Source organism: Rhododendron vialii, chromosome 12a (genome assembly GCF_030253575.1).
Source record: "Rhododendron vialii isolate Sample 1 chromosome 12a, ASM3025357v1".
Taxonomy (NCBI): Eukaryota; Viridiplantae; Streptophyta; class Magnoliopsida; order Ericales; family Ericaceae; genus Rhododendron; species Rhododendron vialii.
The window spans coordinates 2018579-2043843 of record NC_080568.1 but is presented as its reverse complement, the minus strand read 5'-3'; the positions used below and the strand labels follow the sequence as shown (position 1 = coordinate 2043843).

Below are 25265 nucleotides of genomic sequence, written 5' to 3'. Positions count from 1 at the left end.
GAGCCCTCAATATGTCGCTTGCCAAGACCGCTTGACTAAGCTTCATACCAAGGAGTTAACACGCCTCGCTTAGACCAAAAAGGCTAGATTAATGAAATTCCGAAAATCAAGATTTTAAGCCCGAAGGTTTGAGAACCAAATAACCACCTAAGTCATCGGGAAAGATTACCCCGAGACTTGGCCTATCAACTACTCACACATAGCTAAAGCATGAAAGAAAGCATAAAAACGAGACATGACTTTTAACCGATGAAAACGAAAACAAACTTGATATTATAAAAGATCTAGTCCGTAGGAACAACTTTAATAAACGAGAAATTAACAAACGAGAATTACTTACTTGAGTTCTTAAGGAATTACACTAGAAAAGCTTGAAAGACCATTAATGGAGGAAAATTAAAAGCTATTAAAGACCTAGATAACAAAGGGGAGAGAGGAGACCCCTATTTATACACAATGGGTTTCTCTCTCCTCAAATATCTAAAAACATACTATAAGTAGCAAGTATTCCATAAATGGAAAGTCCAAAAAGTAGCAAAATATCTGGTCGGAAGCTCTCCGTATCGATACAGAATAAGCAAAGTATCGATACCACATCGTTAAGCTGAAAAGGCCAATCTCCCGTAACAATCCCGTATCGATACAGATTATGGCCGTATCGATACGGGACTCTCTGATTGGAAAGATAACAAACGCGTATCGATACGGTCCAAAATCCGTATCGATACGGGGAGCTTATCTCTGGTCTTCAGGCCAGCCTCCAAAACTTGACACCCGACGACCGTTGGCTTGCCCGATGCTCCTCGCCTTCGTTCTTTGGTCACTTTGGCACAAGTTCCACCGAGCGATGAGTCTTGAATTAACTTGGGGGTTGACTTTGCATCCAAAACACGCCTTTTAAGGGCGTTTTGCCTGAAACACTAAACAAACTACCTCACGAGCAATATCGACTAAAAACGACAATAAAAGCTAAAAGCACTTCTAACTAACGGACTTAAGCACCACGATCAAGCAATCTTAGGTGCGTATCACACCCCCCAACTTGAGCGTTGCTAGTCCCTAGCAACAAAATAGGAACTAAAGAAAAATAAAGAACGCCAGACCATCCTTCCGACAGAGCTACTTGGCACCTACTCAAACTGCAACTAATTGGCAAGAGTTAAAACAACTTAATTATTCCAAAACAACTCGCAGCCAACAATTGAGCGATCAACTAAATATTGAGCAAGTTATAATCAAGTATCCAAACCGAGCGCCAAAAGACAAAAGACGGATACGAAGCTATAACTTAACCAATTCCAACCAATGTAACCATATCCCATAAGAAAAGTGCTCGAATTAGGCACGGGGAACAAAAATACCATGCCTTATAAGTGGAGAGCACCATTAAACAGAACTTACGACTAAACGATTGAAAACTAAATTGCCGAAAGAAAGCATGCCACAAACTAAATATACTAGCTATCAGGCAATAAATCGAAATGGAATCAAGGCATATTAAAGATCTACTAAGGGCTTTATAGCATATATTGACCTTGGTTTTAAATCAAAGAACGGTTAGCAAAATAGGATAGCGGCCATAAACTAGCTTGGTTCAACTACCCTTGGCCGCCTCCAACTCCAACTACCAAGTCATAGGCCACATGCCGGCCTCAACAAAAACTTACTAAACTATTAAGTCCGAGTTAAACTAAACCAAACTAAACTAAAACAACGAAATAAAAGATAAAAGATGGGCTGTCAACCACCAAGCACCCCGACCAAGTTGAGGGATTTCCAACTACTCCACCGACTCTACTCGTCATCCACAAACACTGGCTCATCCCCAGCAAAATCATCGCTGTCCTCATCAGGCTCCTCGGGCGGTGGCACATATTGCTCACTGGCTTGCCCCACTCCTTGGCTCAGAACCCAGTCTAACTTATGATCAATCTTCCGCTGCCTCCTTGCATTGGCTCGGGTCTCCTTTTTCAGTTTCTTCAGGCATCCCATAGTGGCCACCCCTTGGCAAAACAGCAATTTGTTCCAAGCAGCCGACTTTGCACCCTTTGGTGGCAAAGTGGTCAAGTACTCCCCACGTGGGGCAGCAGCAGCAGTAGGTCGGGACTGAGAGATACTCCGGGTGAGTATGGAACTGTTAATATCCCCCGGATTGAGCTTTTCACGCTCCGGAAACTTGGAAGCGGGAACCTTCTGAGCCAAACACATAACGGTCACCAAACACGGAAAAGGCAATCTAGAGTTGGTTGGGGCCTTGGCTTTGAAATCAATCATCTCCTGAAATATAACCTTTGCCCAGTCACACACCACATTCGGATTCATGAACGCGTGAATCATCCCCCCTTCGTAGCTATCCGGCTTGTTCTCCGTACCCCTCGGATTGAAATTGTGATGCACTAGCTGATTGACAAGCCGATATACCTCCTTAAACCTTCCCGGCACATGAGGGAGACTTGCCTCCCTAGGATTTTTGTACAATTCCTGAACAACGGTCTCATCCGCCACATACTCCTCATCGGGATAATTCACATCATCCGCGGGTGGTTGGCGGTAATTCAAAACCCGTGCAATAAACCCTGAAGTCACCTCGATAGTAATCTTCCCAATTTTTGATGTTACCTTGGCATCATCCTTCTTCTCATCCTCCTCAGGCGGAATTTTCATGTTTTTGTAAAATTCTACGACAAGCTCTTTGTTGTAACTAGGGTTAGGGGCCAGGTAGTAAGACAAACCTTGGTCGCGGATGCGACGAACAAACGGATTCTCGATACCAAGGTTGTCGACGTCAACATGTCGCTCATTCTTGAACCCCCGGTTCTGAATCCCTTCTTCCCATTTCTTTTGAGTTGCGGCACGAATTTCAGCCGCCGTCCTCCTCTTAGCCCGGCTTCGCTTTTGCGGGTTTGCAATCATTTCCTCCTCCTCCTCCATTTCATGCACTATCTCCTCCGCTTGTTGCGAAGAAGAAGCCGGAGCCTTGCCCTTGGAAACCACAGTCTTTGTTCTCACCATTGCATGCAAAACCTACCAAACAGAACAATATCCCAAATCTTGAAACAAAATACTACCGAAAACAACCCAGATTGCAGCCAGGAACGTGCAAATTTCAGCAAAAATAGGCGGCCAGACAGAATCCACAACACTTCTGAGTTGTACTACACAGAGTTTGCTTCTAAACTTAAGTACACAAATGGTAACTTCGCCATGCAATTCCAGTCCCAAAACCAATCAAAATTTCAAAAATCTAGGAAACAGGGGTTCATGGGTGATTTCGGAAGTTGGGGTTTAGAACATGGTAGGATGATTCAAAATAGCAATGCATGGCAATATAGTGGGTAATCAAGGTTTGGAGTTAATATAGAGGAAGAACAATGGAAGATTATGCGCATAGAGAGAGAGAGAGAGAGGATTTACCTTAATACGAGTAGGATTTGACTTGAAATCCTTGAAAACCTTTGGAATTCCTTGAAAGCTTGGAGTTTTGGGGAGAGATTATGGAGTTTTGGGGTTGATTTTGGTGTTTTTGGGGTTGGGTTTCGAAGAGCTTGGGCGGTTATGGAGGGTTAGTGAGAGAGAATGGAGTTTGGGAAGATGAAGAGGCCGACCTTGATAACTGCAGATTTCGACTTTAACCCACGCGTATCGATACGGTCCAAAATCCGTATCGATACGGGTCTTTCTGATTGCCCACGAACAAACGCGTATCGATACGCCTTACGTGCTGTATCGATACGGGAGGCTTATCTCCAGAAGTTCAACTTTGCCACCCGATAGCCAATGCCGACGCCCAGAGCCACTTTTAAAATACACCCGGAGCCTGTAAACCTGAAGCCAGCCCCAGCAAAGCTTAAAACCAACTTCCAACCATCCACCCAAACATCCGGTTTCCTATGGATAAGAGTGAGACGCGGACTAGGCTTTATTTCTAAAGGACAATGAGACTCTCTTGTGGTTTTAATCAAGCGAAGATGGCCTTGTATCATTTCTTACATATGCCATAGATTCCGAAGCGATTTAAAGTAGATAACGAATACGTTTAGGCATGACATGAGATTAAAACCTAACTAAGAATATACTGAGAACCATCAACGGGATATGGGTCAAACCTGCTCACAACACACTCAACATTTAATTTCTCACCCTTTAGCATGCATACGAGTTGGACAGAACAAGTTTAACAAAAATATTTACACGAACTCTTGCCAATTAATGAACTATTGACCACGTGCTAAGTTGATCTATTCCACTAACTTGTAATAACGGAAGGATTGATCTACCAAAAACGAAAAATTTAAACAAAACGCATAAAACATAAATATCCGATTTATGTCCCTCCCCCCAACTTGAAATATGCTATGCCCTCATAGCATGGAGAACAACAGTAGGGAAAAAGGAACAAAAGATCGTACCTACGGGGGAATGTCAACCCCCGGATACCTCGACCAAGTTGGAGGTTTTTGCGCCACCGGCTCCGTTTGTCATCCGAACGGCTTCCAAGGTCGACTCCTTCGGTTCTTCCAACGGAACCACAGCTAGTCACACAGGATCATGGCCAAAACTTTATTGGACTAACAACCGCGACACGTAATCGCACCCATGCTTAGGGCTCCTGAATGCCGCAATCACTCCGACGTTAGATCCAATCCACCAAGGCTGGTGTGGTAGCACGTACACCCTGCAAAAGACTTAAGCTCGAACTACCTACTAAGAGACAAATGACATTAGAACCGCCCGGCTCGTGTTATCCGGGCACCAACAAACATATATACAAAGAAAAACAAAAGACACCACCCGATTTTCACGCAATCTCACGAGTCATACTTTTCGTCCCGTGTCTCACCAAGTAGGCAAAACGCGGGTGGCTATACTAGACCATCAAAGGTGTTACATCATGCCCGAAGTAAAATTCACCGCTTGACCTCGCCAAGCAATTAAGCCCAGCGTTCCCTATGATCAAAACAAAGTGAAACAAGACAGAGCCTAGGGCCAAAGCCCGGGAATATCAAGCCGCACCCAAAGACCTAAATTGCCCCCGATAGGGACATATCTGGTGAGCATGGATCGTTAACGGCAAACTACGACAAAGAAGGACTAATTAAAGCCCGATACAATGATGCGTTGGTGAAATCTTTTGGTGAGAAAATCCCGAAACATGAGAAAATAAGAACAAACCAGAAACGCAATATTTACAAATATACAAATATACAGAATTTAATATCAGAGCTCGGAGCGTCCAAGTCACAGCTGGACTCCGCCAAACAATGAAGTCCAGCGTCCCCTAAGATCGTAACCAGGCAGGCACAAGATAGAGCCAAGTGCGGTAATGGGGCACGGGAATATCAAGGCCTAACCTAAGATCTATACCGCCCCCGTTGGGGCTAATCTGGAAGACGTGAGTGGTTCACTGTGAATTACTCCTATCAGAAAAGCTAACGAAAGCCTTATGTCACTGATATTAAAAATTGCCCTTACTAACCGGAGCTGGGCACACGATCCTTTTTTTAGTAGCGGCGTGCGGAGCTACATATACCCAAGTCAATGGAGGGTACCCCCTACCCGGGGGCCGGGTCCGACAAACAGTTAAGTTCAGCGGTTACGCTTTCGCTCCCCGTGCAAATTAGAGTAACACAAGCTAAAACGAGGGGCCATCCGTGTAAACGGGATCGGCCAAGACCTCATCGGGCTCGCGAGCTTCAAAGCCACCAAGGAAAGGCTTAAGCCGCTGACCGTTAACTTTAAAAGAGGAACCGTTACGCATGCTCTCTACTTCTATTGCCCCGTGAGGGGACACATTTTTGACAACATAAGGTCCGGCCCAGCGGGAGCGCAACTTCCCGGGATGCAAGTGCAATCGAGAATTATACAACAAGACTTGCTGACCGGGCGCAAAGTTTTTAATCACAATCTTATTATCATGCTTGGCTTTGAGTTTAGATTTGTAAGTGCTAGAGTGATCGTAAGCATTGTACCTCAACTCCTCGAGTTCCGTCAATTGGAGCTTGCGGCGGGCACCAGCTGGTACCATATTGAAATTTAGTTTCTTAATGGCCCAATACGCTTTATGCTCAAGCTCGACTGGCAAGTGGCATGCTTTCCCGTAAACTAACCGATAAGGTGACATTCCTAAGATAGTCTTGTACGCAGTACGGTAAGCCCACAAAGCATCGACCAAGCGAGTTGACCAATCTTTACGGGTAGGATTAACCGTCTTCTCCAAGATATGTTTAATCTCTCGATTTGCAAGCTCCGCTTGGCCATTGGTTTGCGGGTGATAAGCCGTTGAGACTTTGTGAATGATGGAATACTTCCGCAAGAGGGCCGCAATGGATCGGTTGCAAAAGTGGGACCCTTGATCACTAATGATAGCCCTGGGCATACCAAAGCGCGCCAAAATGTACTCACGGAGAAATTCAACGACCACTTGGGCGTCATTAGTACGAGTGGGGATGGCTTCCACCCATTTGGAGACATAGTCAACGGCCAACAAGATGTAGAGGTACCCAAAAGATGTAGGAAATGGCCCCATGAAGTCGATACCCCAACAGTCAAACACTTCAATAATCAAAATGGGGGTAAGCGGCATCTCATTACGTCGCGTCACGCACCCCAGAAGTTGACAGCGCGCACATGCCCGGCAGAAAGCAAACGTATCCTTGTACAATTGTGGCCAATAGAATCCGCACTGTAAAATCTTAGCGGCGGTCTTTTTGAACGAGAAATGGCCGCCACAAGCCTCCGTGTGGCAAAACTGGATAACACTATGTTGCTCAGACTCGGGCACACAACGGCGAACAAGTTGGTCGGCGCAATACTTAAACAAATACGGGTCGTCAAAAGAGAACCGTTTCACCTCGGCCAAAAATCGACGCTGCTCCTGCAAATTCCAATGTCCAGGCATAAGACCGGTGACTAAGTAGTTCACTATATCCGCGTACCATGGAGCCGTAGTGATGGAGAACAGCTGCTCATCGGGAAAGGAGTCGCCGATAGGAATGTGCGATGTATGATCTTCGAATTCTAAGCGAGACAAATGATCGGCCACCACATTCTCGACACCCTTCTTGTCCTTAATAGTGAGGTCAAACTCTTGTAGGAGTAAAATCCACCGAATCAAACGCGCCTTGGCATCCTGCTTCGTGAAAAGGTACTTGAGAGCCGAATGATCGGTGTACACGGTAATCGGAGCCCCCACTAGATAAGACCGGAACTTGTCCAACGCAAAGACTATGGCAAGCAACTCCTTCTCCGTAGTGGAATAGTTCATTTGAGCCTCATTGAGCATCTAGCTTGCGTAGTAGATGACGTACGGCTCTTTCCCTTTCCTTTGGCCCAAAACAGCTCCAACGGCGTAATCACTAGCGTCACACATGAGCTCGAAGGGCAATTCCCAATCCGGCGATCGCACTATAGGTGGAGAGGTGAGACTAGATTTTAGCTTGGCAAAGGCGGTCTCGCAACTCGGCGTCCACTCGAACGGCACATCTTTGGCGAGCAAATGACATAAAGGCCGGGCAATTGCACTAAAATCTTTGATAAACCGCCGATAGAAACCGGCATGCCCCAAGAAAGAGCGGATATCCTTCAAACACTTTGGAGTCGGAAGACTCCCAATCAAATCGATTTTTGCCCGATCCACTTCGATGCCTTTCGAAGAAACAATATGGCCGAGTACAATGCCTTCGGTCACCATGAAATGACATTTCTCCCAATTCAGCACTAGGTTCTTTTCCTCGCACCGGGCCAATACTAACCCCAAGTGGGTAAGACAAACCTCAAAGGAGTCACCAAAAACTGAGAAGTCGTCCATGAATACTTCCATAATTTTCTCCACCATGTCACTGAATAAACCCATAATACACCGCGAGAAGGTACCGGGGGCGTTGCAAAGCCCGAACGGCATACGACGATACGCAAAGGTCCCGAATGGGCACGTGAAAGTAGTTTTCTCTTGATCTTCCAAGGCCACCTCAATCTGATTATAACCGGAGTACCCATCCAAAAAGCAGTAGAACTTGTGCCCGGCCACTCTCTCCAAAATTTGATCGATGAAGGGAAGGGGAAAATGGTCCTTTCGGGTACTGGCGTTCAGCTTTCGATAATCAATGCACACCCTCCAGCCAGTCTGAACACGCATTGGAATAAGCTCATCCTTGTCGTTTTTCACCACAGTCACCCCAGACTTCTTTGGCACCACTTGTATCGGGCTCACCCACTTGGAATCCGCTATCGGGTAAATAATGCCAACATCCAACAATTTCAGAACTTCGGCGCGCACCACATCCTTCATAATCGGGTTTAATCGTCGTTGAGGCTGGCGAGAGGGCTTAACATCCTCCTCCATGTAAATGCGATGGGAGCATAGAGATCCATCTATTCCTTTGATATCGGCTATGGACCATCCAATAGCCTTTGAATGTGTCCTCAACTTGGAGAGGAGTTGAGATTCCTGAAGTTCGGTGAGGGCGGAGGAAATTACTACCGGGTATGTTTGGCCGTCGCCAAGATAGGCGTACTTGAGGGTATCCGGTAGTGGTTTCAACTCAAGCACTGGGGGTTCCATGCTAGACGGAACGGCTCGCTTATCAATAAAGGGCAGCTCCTCAAATTTGGGGACCCATGGGGTTATACCACACATCTCTTCCTCATCCAACAAAGAGCACAAGTACGCAACCTCAGGGGCTTCAAGAAAATCGGCCTCGGCAGACGTCAGTGCGAGTTCCAACTGATCTTTGCAAATAAACGTAGTGATGTGGTCTTGAACAAGTGAATCGACCACGCTTACTCCGCACACATCCTCGTCATCTCCCAATTGGCTACCGATATGGAACATGTTGACTTGCATCTTCATGTTGCCAAAACTCATGTTAAGGCGGCCATCCCGGCAATGAATAACGGCGTCGGATGTTGCCAAAAACGGCCGGCCAAGAATGATTGGGACGGACGATTGAGCTGCCGGCACCGGGCACGTATCAAGAACTACGAAATCGACTGGGTACACGAACTGGTCAACTTGAACAAGAACATCTTCGACCACCCCTTTGGGAACTCGAATACTCCGATCGGCTAGTTGTAAGGTCACCCGAGTTGGCTTCATTTCTCCCAAACCGAGTTGTTCATAGACCGAGAACGGGAGGAGGTTTACACTTGCCCCCAAATCAAGAAGAGCCTTTTCACAAACTTTACCCCCGATGGTGATGGATATCGTAGGACAGCCCGGATCATTATACTTGGGCGGAAGGGTTGATTGGAAGAGTGAGCTCACTTGTTCAGTCAAGAACACCTTCTTCTGCACTTGGAGTTGCCGTTTGTGAGTGCACAACTCCTTCAAAAATTTGGCGTATGATGGAACCTGTTTAATAGCATCAAGCAAAGGAAGGTTAACCGTCACTTTTTTAAGAACTTCATAGATATCACTGTTCAAATTTGGCTTGGCAGGCGACTTAAGTCGGTTAGGATATGGAGCGGGAACGGTGAAAGCGGGCGGAACCTCGACTTCTTTAGCTTTTCCCTTTTCTTCTTCTGTAAGAACCGGTTTGGGAGATTCCCCATTTGGCACTGTGGGCTTCAATAGTGCTGGAAAAGGTAACAAGATTTGCGCAACCGGCGGCTCCACCTGAGCATTATCAACCGTCTTCCCACTTCTCAACGATATTATGGCCTTTGCTTGCTCGGGGAAAGTCACCGAAGAGCCTTGTGCAAAGTGTTGGCCTTGAGGGTTTGGTTGAGGTTGGGTAGGTAGTTTTCCTTTCTCTTGTTGCAAAACACCGATAGCCGTTGTTAATTTACCCACTTGATTCCTTATGTCGTTCATCGCCTGGGTAGTTTGCTCATTAGTGGTCGTTTGCATTTGACAGAATGCATTCAGAGTATCCTCCAGAGAACGTCGTGGAGGTGGGGCTGGTTGCTGCTGAAATTGATTTTGCCCTTGGAATTGGCTCGGTGGTATGAATCCTGGCGGGCCTTGAGATTGTGCCGGAGGAAAACGTGGCTGACCCTGAAACTGAGATTGGCGCCATGTTTGATTCTGAGAAGGAGGAGGACCTTGAGAAGTTGATGAGCCGGCCTCATTCTGGTTACTCCAACGGAAAGCTGGATTAGATCTCAACCCCGGATTATAAGTGTTGGAATATGGATCCCAACGTTGATTCAGTGCACATACTTCTTCTGGGAGTTGATTATAGTGTTGTCGAAGGGTGGGGATGGTATGACAGTTGTCGGTCGAATGACCCGTAGTCTCGCAAATGACACAAACTTCTTCCACTTGGCGAACCTCTTTCACCTCTTTCACTTCTGTCGCTTCTTTCTTCTCTTTTGCTTGGACCGAATCTAGCTTCATTCTGTCCAACTTTAACGATAGCTCATCCAACCGCGTCTCGAAACCGTTCTGCTCATTCACTGAAAACTTACCGGAGCCTCCCGGTCCTTGATTTCTCATAGCTTGGTCACCCGGATCAATGTATTGCCAAGTTTGAGCTCTTTCGGCCAAAGCATCTAAGAATTCCCAAGCGGCGTCGGGGTCCTTTCCCATAAAGTCACCGCTCCCCATAGTATCCAAAAGCTGCTTAGACTCCCGATCACAACCCAAATAGAAATAGTTGATCACAAGATACATGGGAAAATTGTGGTGTGGGACAGCTGCAAGCAAATCCTTGTAACGCTCCCAATACTTGTAGAAAACCTCCCCATCTTTTTGCTTGAAATTCTGAATTTGATCCATGAGGAGCTTGGTTCGGCTGACCGGGAAGAACTTGGTGGTGAACACATCTTGCACTTCCCCCCATGTGAGCAAGGAGCGGGCCTTCAAAGAATGGAACCACTGCTTAGCCTTGTCCTTGAGCGAAAAGGGAAATAGCTTCAGGCGAGCTTGATCTAGCTGACCCGGCCCGGTCACAAAAGTGCTAACGATAGTTTCGAATTCCCGAATGTGGGCATAAGGATCCTCCAATTCACGCCCTCGAAACTCTGGGATAACCCGATGGTACTCTGGCTTGAAAGCAAACGCATTGGCGGCAGTGCAAGTGGGAATGACTATGGGGGAGACGTGTGGACCTCTTTCTGGCGTTAAATAATCGCGCAAAGTGCGAGCTGCTGGTTGATCTGCCATTGGGCTTAATGGAGGTGATAGCTCGCGAGATGCAGATCGATGTAACCGATTCGATAAAGGGCTACGATAGATATTGAGCATACAACCTGCACAGTCCAATAAAGCAGACTAGAGGGGCTATGCTGCCGCCTCGTTCACAAACAGTCTCGTGGGGTTATGCCACCACCACGGCTATAGAAGCAACAATAAAAATAAGGTAAAAGGCAATTGATGCTCGACTAGCTTCGTTAAACCTCAAGTCGAATTGGTGGCTCGGTTAGAGGTATCCGCTAAGCCGAGCTCAAAGTACACAAATGAAAAATAAACGGAGTACTTACAATGGTTTGTCGATCCTCCAAATAAGCTATAAAAGAAATTCCCCGGCAACGGCGCCAAAAATGCTTCGCCTTCAAACCTCGCCTCCAAATATAAGGTTGAATACCCCAAGCGTAGGGCTAGGTCGTCGGTAGCATAATATCCGGAAGTCCGGGATTGTACCCACAGAGAATTCGAATGTAGCTTAATCGGATTGTAGGTTTTGTAAGATGGATTGTGGCGTTTAAGACGGCCAACTTGGTTTTGCTTTGAAACGATGAAAATTGCCAAGGCAATTGACTAGGATAACGCTTAATAAACTAAAAGGAGGCAAGTCTAGGGATCGTCTAACCCTTGACTAAGGATGTTACCGGTTCTCAATATAACTCAGGCGAGAGCCACGACCGCGTGCTCACGCCCGGAGAATTTAGCTTTAATGACTATGTTTATCAAAAGATGTGATTAACCGGAATTGAATCAACCTATTTTTGCTAATGTATCTAACACGTAGGGGGCCACGAGCCCTCAATATGTCGCTTGCCAAGACCGCTTGACTAAGCTTCATACCAAGGAGTTAACACGCCTCGCTTAGACCAAAAAGGCTAGATTAATGAAATTCCGAAAATCAAGATTTTAAGCCCGAAGGTTTGAGAACCAAATAACCACCTAAGTCATCGGGAAAGATTACCCCGAGACTTGGCCTATCAACTACTCACACATAGCTAAAGCATGAAAGAAAGCATAAAAACGAGACATGACTTTTAACCGATGAAAACGAAAACAAACTTGATATTATAAAAGATCTAGTCCGTAGGAACAACTTTAATAAACGAGAAATTAACAAACGAGAATTACTTACTTGAGTTCTTAAGGAATTACACTAGAAAAGCTTGAAAGACCATTAATGGAGGAAAATTAAAAGCTATTAAAGACCTAGATAACAAAGGGGAGAGAGGAGACCCCTATTTATACACAATGGGTTTCTCTCTCCTCAAATATCTAAAAACATACTATAAGTAGCAAGTATTCCATAAATGGAAAGTCCAAAAAGTAGCAAAATATCTGGTCGGAAGCTCTCCGTATCGATACAGAATAAGCAAAGTATCGATACCACATCGTTAAGCTGAAAAGGCCAATCTCCCGTAACAATCCCGTATCGATACAGATTATGGCCGTATCGATACGGGACTCTCTGATTGGAAAGATAACAAACGCGTATCGATACGGTCCAAAATCCGTATCGATACGGGGAGCTTATCTCTGGTCTTCAGGCCAGCCTCCAAAACTTGACACCCGACGACCGTTGGCTTGCCCGATGCTCCTCGCCTTCGTTCTTTGGTCACTTTGGCACAAGTTCCACCGAGCGATGAGTCTTGAATTAACTTGGGGGTTGACTTTGCATCCAAAACACGCCTTTTAAGGGCGTTTTGCCTGAAACACTAAACAAACTACCTCACGAGCAATATCGACTAAAAACGACAATAAAAGCTAAAAGCACTTCTAACTAACGGACTTAAGCACCACGATCAAGCAATCTTAGGTGCGTATCACCACTCACCATTTGAAACTCTTCAATGCATAATGTCCAAATTTGTAAGTGGCTAAACCATGGGTTATATGCATTATACTTCATTAATTATTCACAATTTTGAAAGTAGTCTTTTCTTTGTCGATAGAACCCCACAATGCGTGACGAAATTCGAGGTTTAATCATAAAATTTGAAAAGAAAAGTACATTTTTTTCTAATTGGATCAAGATTGTTGAATATTGACATTTTAGTTATTGTGTATCTAAGTGTTATTAGACTTGGTCCGTTGAGAAAATTCAAACAATTGATTTGTTTTGATAGTTTATGAAATTACTACATTTCTTAGTAAATTTGTTAGCTTTTTTTAAAAATTATTTTTAGTACAAACATTCTTTTATTATTTTGTGTTGCTTATTATGATTTTTTTTTGGTTGAAGTGTGTTTAAAAGGTGCTCCACTATCGTTAATTCCTGGCAACGCCACTGATGGTGAGGCTGGTCGAATTACCGCTGTCGTCTTCATTACCGTTCGCATATTATCCCCTTTATGGACCTTTTTTCACGTGCATAGGTGAGTGTTCACCCAACGCCTCGTTGAGGTTTGTGTACCCAACGACGGGCTCTGGATGTTGGGAGTTTGTAGCCTCCGGGCAGTTTTTTTGTTCTTTTTGAACAATGAAATTGTTTGTTTACCTTTTCAAAAAAAAAACTTTCATTCTTGAAAGGAAAAAATAGAAAATTATTACCCATGCACAAAGTTGGTTGTTCCATCAAGGGGATCGACAATCCATGGCTCCATGCTGGTTCATCAGTCAGTTCTGAATTAATTCTTTTGCTTGATTGGGAAGAAATATTTTCAAGCTTACGATTAGTAGTGTCCCTCCTGTCTTTATTTTCTGAATCCGCTCGCCACTGCGTCGATTTGTGTGTATATATATATATTCAGGTAAAGATCTTAAAATAAGGACCTTATATGCGGACCTTTCCATTTCTCGCCTTTTCCGATCGGATTTTGATGATCCGAGCCGCTCAATGTGTTCAAAATGTGATTTTAAGGCTACTCGCAAGAAATCAGCAAAAAAAATGACCAGAAAAGGCTTGATTTGAGCAGTTTTTATTTGAACCGTTTGATAAAAAACAAACAAAAACTGCTCGGATGAAGCCCTTTCCGGTCTTTTTTTTGTGCTGATTCCTTGCGAGTACCCTTAAAATCACGTTCTGAACACATTGAGCGGCTCGGATCATCAAAATTCGATCGGGAAAGGGAGGTCCGCATTTTATTAAAATAAGGAGGTCCTTATAAGAAGGGGACTAATATATATATATATTTGGTTATTTTTTGCCAATAAGAGGGCCTCCAAATGTTGTGGTTTAGCTCAGCGGTAAGAGTCTTTCCATCCAGCCAAGAAGTCACGTGATCGACCCTTGCGACTTATACTTTTTTAATGCGAAAGTATTTTGACCTCGTACTAAAAAAATGGTGTTAACCCAGAGCCAGAGGGGATGAGATTCAAACTCACTACACCGCACCACAAGCCTTTGTTTTGTTTTTTGATCAGCACCACAGGTCCACAAGCCTATCTTGTTATTTTTATTGCTCCACTGGACTAATATGGCATAAATTATAAACAAAAAAAAAATAAAAAATGAGAGGCCTCATGTTTTAACACCATTTAGGGCCTTCAAAATCTTAGGGCCCGGCCTGACTTTAGTGAGTTCAATTCTTATCAGAGATGTCAATGTTGCTCCATCAACTCGAGCCGAGAACTTTCCAGCTCCTAAATGACCATTGGACCGGAACCCTAGATTCTCAGGCTATGTTCTGTTTGGATAGCCAGACTTTCTGTCCAAAAATGGGACTTTTCTAATAGTTCTTTCACGACAATGAGCTTCTGACGTTAAAGAAAATAAATGCCAGTTTTCCCTAATTTTTTGGTTTGGTTGTTGTTGTTTTTTTTATTTTACTTTTCATAATTATTTGTCTAACTTTTCATCATAATTTTTTATATTTAATCATTTGTTTCGTTGAGAGGAATCACAAAAGTATGAAAATATGGTCCGAAGTTGAAAAAAATTCGTATACCACGACTCTATGGAACAAAACTACCAACTGTTTAGTATTTTTTCCTTCGGTAAACTTTTTTTGTTTTGTTTTGATCATAAGTTTTACTTTTTAGACACCTCTCGCTGGGACGAATGATCTGAACAATAAACGTGAATCTAACAAAAAAATGAAAAATATATTTAGGGAAAATTCAGTTTCACGGCCCTTTCATTTATTTATTTATTTTTGCCTAGCAAATTTTTTTTATTAATCTCTGAAAATATATAAAGATTAAAAAGACAAGAGCATCCGAAAGAGAAATTACTAATTTAAGATTACCCGAGACCCAAATGTTAGTAAGAGACCAACAAAAATAGGCCAAGCCCAAACCCCAAACCCTAAAAACAACCCTAGCTGCCATCGGCACACAAAAACTTCTGCTAACAATGAAAAAGCTTCACCACCTCTATCGGAATCTTGGAAACCAGCCCTTGCTGCTGCTCCAGAGCTGCATTTCCAAGTCTGCGTTTCCAAGTCTTTTCTTAAGGAACCGTGCTAATGACACAGACTATTGTGCACAGATATGTGCATAGATTTTTTTTTTTGTAGAATCTACTTTTGAGTCCCACACAAATGATTTGATCCATTCATTATTTTTAAATTTTTTTCTTGAGGGGCTCTGTAGAAAACCAGCTCGATAGGATACATGTAAGTGTTTGATCCAATCTTACAGCTTTTTATTCATCCGAACTAATTTTTTACGGGGTCCCTCAAAAAAATATTTTTAAAATTAATGAACGGATCGAATCATTTATGTGGGACTCAAAAGTGGATTCTACAAAAAATCTATGCACGTATCTATGCATAATAGTCTGTGTCGGCAGTGTTTCCGGCCGTCTCTTAATAAGTTGCCTTGCTAAGTTAACAGTATCTAGCAATAAGGACAGAAAATCAGGCTGACTGGTAGATGACACCGGCTGCTACCCTCAACATCATACAATTTTTGTTCAAATGACGCATTCGCAGGCCAAATTCGAATAGTCAAACAACACGCAATTTAAAACGAAAGAGCACAATGTCAATGTGAGAACTACCCCCAAATCATCTTGGGGCCTACAGAGGACCAAACTGATACTTCTAATTACTCCATATACCAATTTGATACAGGCTATAAATGCTCATGTCAATACAGAAATTAAATGACTCTACAATTCTTTACTGGGTCCTAGGTACAAAACATTGGAAGACACATTTCAACTAACCCATATATCTGGTTTTTTAGGCTGGAAACCCATGTGGCTTTGACCTTTTGCAGTGCCATTTTGGCAGGTGGGTTACTTTAATTTCTAGGTTGAACTCGTGTAGTTGTTGTGTGAAAATTGGGGCTCACTTGGGTTGTGAAAATCGGAACCGTTCAATTTGTTGAATTTAGCTATTTGTGCGAAATTTCAAGTTTATCGTATACTTGCAATGGCACGTTCAACAAATATTCCATATTAAATAGTATCTCAGAGCATATAATTATAGAATCTTTTATTTACCTGATTTTCGTCATAAGTACCTACTTGATCGTGATGAACCCGTTGTTCCGATCAAGTCAGGAAATCTATAGTGTTCGGGTCTCTATTTTATGTAGTGGTGTTGCACTCTGTCACGAAAAGCTACGCCGAATCCACTTCAGAATGGTAGTAAACGCTCTCGAACTGTTATATACTCTCTCCGTCCCTAAATAAATGTCCGGTCCGCAACCCTAGGCCTCTAAAAAAATGTGTTTTTTTTTTCGTTAAAAAATTTTAACTTTTTTCATAACTTGAAAGAACTCGTTGATATCTATTGATTTGTGTACAAAAATTAATTTTTTTAACGAAAAAAATGCATATCGCAATGGATATACCTGTTAGCCTGCATATTTGTGGACATTTATTTAGGGACGGAGAGAGTAACATTTTTTACATTCTCGAAGATTGTGTACTCTCTCGAAGTGTTAGCATTGTTTAACTTTGTGCCAAATTATGTAGAGTATATCGCAATGGGTATACGGTATACCGTATACCTGCATGTTGGTGGAGTTGATCTTATAACTTCAGGATCAAAATAAAAATCTTATAACTCCGAACCAATCACGTAACGAGTAATCTTCTATATTATAAAATAGAGCGGTCTTTTATCTATCCATACAAACATAAGCATCCTTCTAACCATTGGATCTCAATTCTAATAGGTTATGGCCGTTGGATTGAATCATTAATTCCAACCTATTTCCTACACCTATCCCAGCAGTTTTCCTCTTCTCCATCGTGTTTCCTCTCTCTCTCTCTCTGCAGAATCCACTCCTCGGCGCTCTGAAAAAAAAAAAAATAGTGCCCACAAAACTCCTCCACCAATCAGTCGTCCACGAAATCGATTTGGTTCTTCATTTCCGGTACAACTCCCATCATCCTTAGGGTCTTCTTGCAGAAAAAATAATGTGGCCTAAATTGCTGTTTAGGATGAGGATTTTTTTGATGGGAGTCTTATGGGGAAAAAAAATTATTGTTTAGGATAAGAATTTATCTATATCTTTTGTTATTTGTCTTTCAAAGATACTCACTTTGTATTTGTTAAAATGCATGTTTGATAGAGTGAAAATGGTAGAGAGTGAATTAATTCTTTATGCCCACTTTTGTGAAGCTCTCTTAATTTTTGGATAGACTTTGTGGTCCAACACTGCGAGGAAATGCGACATGATGGTAATGACATGTGGAGACATGTCTGGGGAAATGCTGGGAACACGACAAAGTGAATTCAACACTTTTTAAAAATAATTCTAATTAAGAGTTTATTTGTTGTGGACTCTGTTCCTCTTTCGTTTTAATGGTATTGTTTGATCAAATCAAATTATGTTAGGACCGGCACATCCTTTTCCCTAAGTAACAATGTGATCAAATCATTACAGGACCAACACATTCCTTTCCCTCGCTCTCTCCCCTATCGCCAAGCATATGACCGAAACATGTTGTACTGTGCCTTCAGGCACAGGCATGCACTAGTAACTTTATATCGGGAGACAAGAGGTGAAAAGTTTTTGGGTGCAAATGGGACAAGTGGTAGTCAACGTGCAATCGAGCCGTCCAAATGTGTTTTGGACGGCCAAGATTTGAGAGAGAGAGAGAAATGAGAGAGAGTGTTCGGCTGAGGAGGAGAGGGGGTGTTCGGATCAGGACCGTCCAAAACACGTTAATTTGGATAGTTCGGATGCGCTTTGGGAACCACGTGTCTTATTTGCACCCAAAACTTTGTCGGCAAGAGGTGACTTACAAGTATGTTCATCGTTCTGACTCGTTTTGGTACGGCCCGTTCCACTTTATCAAATAAGTACTTAAAAAATAAGGACCTATTTTCAAACTTAAAAATAATGGACTTACAAAAATAAATTTTAAATTTTTTATGCAGGGTTTGATAGATCTCATTGAAATCTATTAAATAAGATCTATATTGTATATTTTTTTTATTTCAATAAACCTACCAGTTTTAAGCTTGAAAATTATAAATAAATACTTATTTTTTAAGGATCCAATCCGAAACGAGGCCAATAATTATGGTAAGTCGTTGGTCCCAGCAATATGCCCAAAATATCTAACAATTGGATCCAGCTTCGCTCTAGTTCATCTTCTAGGGACCTCCCAGCAATATGCCCAAAAAACCTAACAACGGGATCCAGCTTCGCTCTAGTTCATCTTCTAGGGACCGGACCATCCTGTTGAGTTCTTTGTGGCCTAGGCAGAGCCCACCTTTATAATTGAACCTATTCACGTTTTAGAGCTTATCGCGAGCATGACTCGCGCCAACAGTTAGGTTAGATTGCATCTAGTTCAATATATTTCCATAGGAGATGAGAAAAATGGGTTCTCGTCAAGTACGACAAATCCTCGTTTCGACATAAACGTGTTTCGAAAATACACCAATCTATATTCGGCTAACATAATTGTTTACCTCATAGATATTACCAACAAGGTCTAAATATTGAACGATTTCAATTATCAAAATAAGCTCACAAAAGAGAGGCCCACCAAAGCGCAATAGTGCCGTCCAGTTCCTTTGGACGTACCGTAGAGAATCCTATCACCTACTCCTATAAGAGAAAAAAAAATTATGCCGGAGTCATGAGCATACTTTACGGTACTCAATCACGCGTTCAAAAGTGTTTTGGACAGTCTGCGTTTTAAAATAACCATTCGTTGGAAGAGTTTTTTTTTTAAATCCGAACCATTGATTACCGAAATGTACGACTGAAATTGAGCCGACGCCGCCGTGAATAAGTTTCTCTATCCCTATAATACTAGCAGAAAGTCTACACACACATACAATCTGTGCACAGATTGTGCACAGATTTTGTTGTGGGGCCCACCACGGGTCCCACACAAATCATCCAAATCGTTCATTAAATGTAAAATATTTTTTCAAGGGTCCCCGTAAAAAATAATCTCAATCCGATACCTACAGATAATCGATCCAATCGTATAACTTTTCATTATCCGAAAATCTGAATGAAAAGTTAGATGGTTGAATGAAGCACATATAGGTATTGGATTGAGCTTATTTTTTACGGAGACCCTTGAAAAAATGTTTTACATTTAATGAACGGTTTGGATGATTTGTGTGAGACCCATGGTGGGCCCCACAACAAAATCTGTGCACAATCTGTGCACAGAAATCTGTGTGGATAACACAGCTCATAATACTAGTAGCAGTAATGCTACACACACATATTTTGTGCACAGATTTTTTGTGGGGCCCACTACGGGTCCCACACAAATAATCCGAGCCGTTCATAAATGTAAAACATTTTTTCAAGGGCTCCCACAAAAAATCAGCTCAATCCGATACTCATAGATGCTTGATTCAATCATTTAACTTTTCATTCGAATCTCAGGATAATGAAAAGTTAAATGATTGAATCAAAGACTTATAGATATCGGATTGAGCTGATTTTTTGAGGGGGCCCTTGAAAAAACGTTTTACATTTAATGAACGGCTCGAATTATTTGTGTGGGACCCGTAGTGGGCCCCACAAAAAATCTGTGCACAAAATCTGTGTGGGTAGCATTACTGGTTTTTTCCATCCAAATGGTCCAACAATTTTTCTAGCTCTAACTACTCTTCTTCTTCTTCCTCTAATCTCTCCAAATCACAACACACTTCACTGCGTCTAACCTCACCAGTCTCACCCCTATGAACGGTAGTTACCGCTTACTCTCTCACCACATACATATCCCACCCCCCCTTCACTCAAATAATTACCCTCACACAAGTCCAAACACACTACACTCTCTCTCTCTTCCCCCTGGCCTCTCTCTCTCTTAACCGCAATATGGGTTCGGAAGAGTACCAGCCGCTTCTACTGAGGCTGGACTCTCACGGCCAGCTACCAGGCCTATCGTCCGGTGCCGTGGAGGAGTTCTTGACGCACCGGCCGGTGGCCCTCCGGTGGTACCCCCGGCTCTTCGTGTGGGAGTCGAGGCTCCTCTGGATCCTGTCGGGCTCGTCCATCATCGTCTCCATTTTCAACTACATGCTCAGTTTCGTCACCCTGATGTTTACGGGGCATCTGGGTACTTTGGAGCTCGCCGGAGCTTCGATTGCTAGTGTCGGTATTCAAGGGCTTGCTTATGGAATCATGGTACGTGTCCTGCTTTCGTTTTCTGCATTTGTGGATTTGCTTCTTGGGTTGGGTTTAGATTATGATCAAAAGAATGAAATAATTTCGATGTTGTGATAAGTCCAAACATGGTGATAAATGTAGGTTTGTTGCTCTAGTTTTGGTTCGAAAAACAGAGAGACATTACAGAGGAAACAGAGTTTGTTTGAGTGATGGACGGCAAATTATTAATTCCTCCTAGAGGGGCCTTTCCCCATACCACATTTGGCGTGGGCTCTACCGCCAAGCGTGCGGCCTCCTACCAACGTGTGATGGAAAAGGCCCTGGAACATTCTGTGACAGTGCTCCAAGAGCGAATACTTTTTGGAGACTGAAAGGAATTTAGATTTTTTATGAGACACTCTCTCATTTGATGATGACTCATGTGATTTTTTGAAAATGGAAGGATTTTTATAACAAATTAAATGAATAGATAGAGTCAACAGTACAAAAGATGGGGCTGCCGACACGGGAATTAGCTTCTGAGATCGAGCAGTCTCGATTTCACTAAAAGATTTTTGAATGAATGTTGGGCTGGGCCATCTCGAATGGTGTGAGTAGCATGCGGGGAGACCCGCACGTTCGGTTTTTGCAATGTTTGTGTTCTGAAATGCAGATACTGAATTTATAAGTACGACAACTGTACACGACAAGTCACTGATGCATAATATCATGCATTTAGAAATAAGTATCTGCTTCAATGTCTCAAAACAGGCAAACTCATTTTTAAATGGTGTTAATATGGAGGAAAATTGCAATGCAATGTTGCTAATGTTGCATATGGGAGCATGGTATACATGCTATGAAATTTGAATTGATTCATAGTAACCGGATGTCTGGACTAACTTACGCATCCTTATTCTGAAATCAACAACTGAATAAATGTTCGGTGGCCTTACGGTTTTTTGGCCAGTGGGAGTCGAACCTTTTAGCTTGAGGAAGTAAGGCCCCTTGCGGTCGTGTTCTTACTTGACCAAACCATAGTTAGTCCTCAAAACACAGCCAAATTTGCAGTTTTCAGTTCGCATTCGAGAATTCCGAAAAAACAGCGGCATGATCAATAACCCAATCACCCCAAAACATGATATAAGCAGAGGAAATTAGGACAGAAAAAGAAAAGCACCATATCTAATTTTGCACTGCTCATTTGTGTATCTCCATTTTCCCTCCAGTATATTCCTAGGCGACATTCATTGTCAAGCTAATTCTAGCAGTTAACTCGTATTACCTAACCGGGAGGCCTAACGATTGTGTAGCTGCACAGTCATTTTAGTAGTTGGAAACCTGATTTCTTCCCCTTACTTTTCCAATCAAATTAACCACAGCTGGGCATGGCTAGTGCTGTCCAAACGGTTTGCGGCCAAGCATACGGAGCAAGAAAGTACAGCGCGTTGGGAGTCATCCTCCAGAGAGCTGTAATCTTGCACCTCGGAGCAGCGATCCTCCTCTCCTTCCTCTACTGGTTCTCCGGCCCTGTCCTGAAAGCCATCGGTCAAACCGACAGCATAGCCGATGAGGGCGAAATCTTCGCTCGCGGCATCATCCCTCAACTCTACGCGTTCGCGATAAGTTGCCCTATGCAGAGGTTCCTTCAGGCTCAGAACATTGTCAACCCCCTGGCTTATATAGCCGTCGGGGTGTTTCTGCTGCACATTCTATTGACTTGGCTGGTTGTTTATGTTCTGGATTATGGCCTCATTGGAGCTGCCCTCACTTTGAGCCTCTCTTGGTGGTTTCTTGTCATTCTACAAGCAATCTACATATTTTTCAGCCCTCTTTGTAAAGAAACTTGGACTGGTTTCTCTTTGAGAGCATGGAGGGGGATTTGGCCTTATTTCAAGCTCACTGTTGCTTCTGCTATTATGTTATGGTACTTGCAATACTCTCTTTATATCTTGCGCTACTACAGATCACCAGTTTTTGTTGCTGTTTATGTTTCACCGTGCCAGATTCTCTATTCACGTAAACTTATTCTGAGCAGAAACCAATCGCGAGAATCCAGTAAGCGGTGAAATAAAAACGGCGATTTACAACATTTTGTTGTTTGAATGTAATTTTGCTGTTCTTCATTGCAGTTTGGAGATATGGTACTTTCAAGGACTGGTGCTTATATCAGGCCTGCTCAGCAATCCGACAATCTCGCTAGATTCTATCTCTATAAGGTATATTATAGTCAACGAAGTTCTCTCTGGTTCCTTTTTCTTTTTCCCAACTTAATACTTTTTTCCAATGTGTTTAAATTGCAGTATGAATTACTTGAACTGGGACATGCAGTTCATGTTGGGTCTTGCTGCAGCAGCCAGGTACTTAGCTACTTGTTCGTTTTTTCGCTTAAATTTTGGTTTGCTTCGGCTTAGACTAGACACAATCTAGCATCCGCTTGATAGCCCGTACTTAACTGCTTATTTCGTGTCTAAATCAAGACGTAAACTAACGCCCATAAGTTCGACTTTGATTTCTTTTGCAGTGTTCGAGTGAGTAATGAACTCGGGGCAGGTCACCCGATGGTAGCTAAGTTTTCGGTAGTGGTAGTGACCGCCACCAGTGTTATCATCAGCATAATATTTAGCGCGATCGTTCTCATATTCAAGGTTGAGTTAAGCAAACTATTTACAACCGACTCTGAAGTCATCGCGGCCGTGTCGAACTTGACTCCATTGCTCGCCATCTCTGTTTTCCTCAACGGCATTCAACCCATACTGTCAGGTAAACAAGATCCAATTTTTCCTTCTTTCTGATTGTGAAATGATCACCCCCGCTAGCCCCTTAATACCTCCGATGAGACAGAAATCAAAGGCGGAATTGTTGACACCCGCTACGATTTCATTTTCAACATTCAAAATTACCAAAGGATTACTTTAGCATCCTTTTCCGTGCGACTAAACGGGGCCTTTTTGGATTTCAGGTGTGGCCATTGGGAGCGGATGGCAAGCTGTAGTAGCTTATATCAATTTAGCCACTTATTACGTCATTGGTCTCCCCATTGGATGTGTTCTTGGCTTCAAAACTAGCTTAGCAGCAGCGGTAAGTACAAAACCATCTCGTGCTCTTGCTTCTGCCTCCCGTTCAGCTTCCAATCCTCCTGTCTCGTCCAGCTTTCAGCATTTTTTTGGCTCCTTCACGCCCGTAAATATGACTCAAACTGTTCATCTCATTGATCTCTCCGAAGAAGAATATCCTTGCCAAAATAATTAACTTGATCGGACATCGATAGTTCCATGGCCAAATCACACTTGTATACATTTTTCCTTCCACCATCTATTTTCCCTTGCAAGTGTGATTTGTTTGGGTAGCTATCGGTATTCGATCGAATTGATTTTTCATGAAGGTTCTTTTCTACAAGGTCTATGATATGAACAGTCCCCGATCATCTTTGCGGATCTGGGATGGATCGACCCAGAAATGCTGAAAACTGAACGGGACTAAAGAATTCAAAACTCGACCGGAGCCGGACCACCACCTCCTCCCCCTCCCCCCCCCCTCTCTCTGCATGACAGTTAAGAAGTGACATTGATATATGCTGCGTTTTTTTTTTCTTTTCCAGGGGATCTGGTGGGGGATGATAGTTGGAGTTGTACTGCAAACAATAACTCTGCTGATTATAACAGCCAGAACAAATTGGGATTCTGAGGTGGTGAAAGCTGCCGACAGATTGAAGCAATCTGCAAACGAAGAGGCGTTACAACTACTGGCCGACGTTTGATTTTGAAATTTTGAATTCATTTGATTAGGACAAGTACTAGAGTTTGCTTCGGCAGAGCCTCCTGAGTGGAGAAGTCACCTTCTGTTTTTTGGCCTATTGAATTGCCAGTGACCAAAGAGTTCAAATGTGGGATTTTGTTGGTATCTTCAATGTCTTCTTGGTGGTTATTTTATTTTCATGAATGTAAAATATAATGTAGCTGAAGTTGAGAATCAATATGGGTATTACGCAGCCAAATTGGTGGGTTGTAGTCAGGGGTGGAGCCGGGATTTCTACGTAGTGGGGTCGAACACTGAGAGTCAAGATAAATTTGATCAAGTTTGGCTATTATAAGAGGTATGTTTTGATATTATGTGGTGTCAATTGTGATGTCGCCAATGATGCCGAAACATACTAGGCCTCGGCGAAAGATTGTGTCACTGTTTGTTGCTTCTTAGATGCACATAAAAATACACCTTGCATTTTGATGTACAAGGTTGGCCCGCTTTTGCTCCTTTAAAAGCCTTTGTTGTTGAAGTAAGAATTGATTTCGCTATACCATGCTCGAGGTACTTGTTTTAACCCATACAATGCCTCTTCAACTTTTAAACCTTGTCTTCTTTGACTTCGACAACAAAGCCTTGAGGTTGATCTACGTACACTTCTTGCTACAATGCACCATTCAAGAATGCGGACTTCACATCGAGTTGGTATAAGAACCACCCTTTTTGAGCAGAAGTGTACTAGACATGGGCAATGAAATCTCTCTCTCTCGAGTTCTTGAAGAAATCTTCTGTCCGAGATTTCAACTCTTTGTGCTGAACAAGAATGCCTTTTACAATGTATATAGTTTTCTATTTTTGAAAATGGTACGACTGCATAATTCAAGAGAACAAATAATAAGAGCAAAGAAGCACCTTGACATAGTATAAATTA

The 25265-nt window shown here is 42.9% G+C and overlaps 1 protein-coding gene across 1 annotated transcript; it reads left to right on the top strand.

The window, feature by feature from the left end:
* The first annotated feature begins 20128 nt into the window (after window positions 1-20128).
* On the top strand, window positions 20129-24587 carry LOC131311856 (protein DETOXIFICATION 41-like). The gene is made up of 7 exons (XM_058339453.1): window positions 20129-20629; window positions 21973-22517; window positions 22723-22809; window positions 22894-22950; window positions 23115-23353; window positions 23553-23671; window positions 24192-24587. The coding sequence occupies exons 1-7, from the start codon at window positions 20321-20323 to the stop codon at window positions 24348-24350; spliced, it is 1515 nt and encodes a 504-aa protein (XP_058195436.1). The 5' UTR covers window positions 20129-20320; the 3' UTR covers window positions 24351-24587.
* The last annotated feature ends 678 nt before the right edge of the window (window positions 24588-25265 follow it).

What these genes read in the sequence shown, in the direction of transcription:
- LOC131311856 (XM_058339453.1), top strand. Translation starts at nt 20,321, where the DNA reads ATGGGTTCGGAAGAGTACCAGCCGCTTCTACTGAGGCTGGACTCTCAC. An exon ending in GGTCTTGCTGCAGCAGCCAG is followed by an intron (nt 22,951 to 23,114) that starts GTACTTAGCTAC and finishes TTTCTTTTGCAG; the next exon opens with TGTTCGAGTGAGTAATGAAC. An exon ending in CATTCAACCCATACTGTCAG is followed by an intron (nt 23,354 to 23,552) that starts GTAAACAAGATC and finishes TTTGGATTTCAG; the next exon opens with GTGTGGCCATTGGGAGCGGA.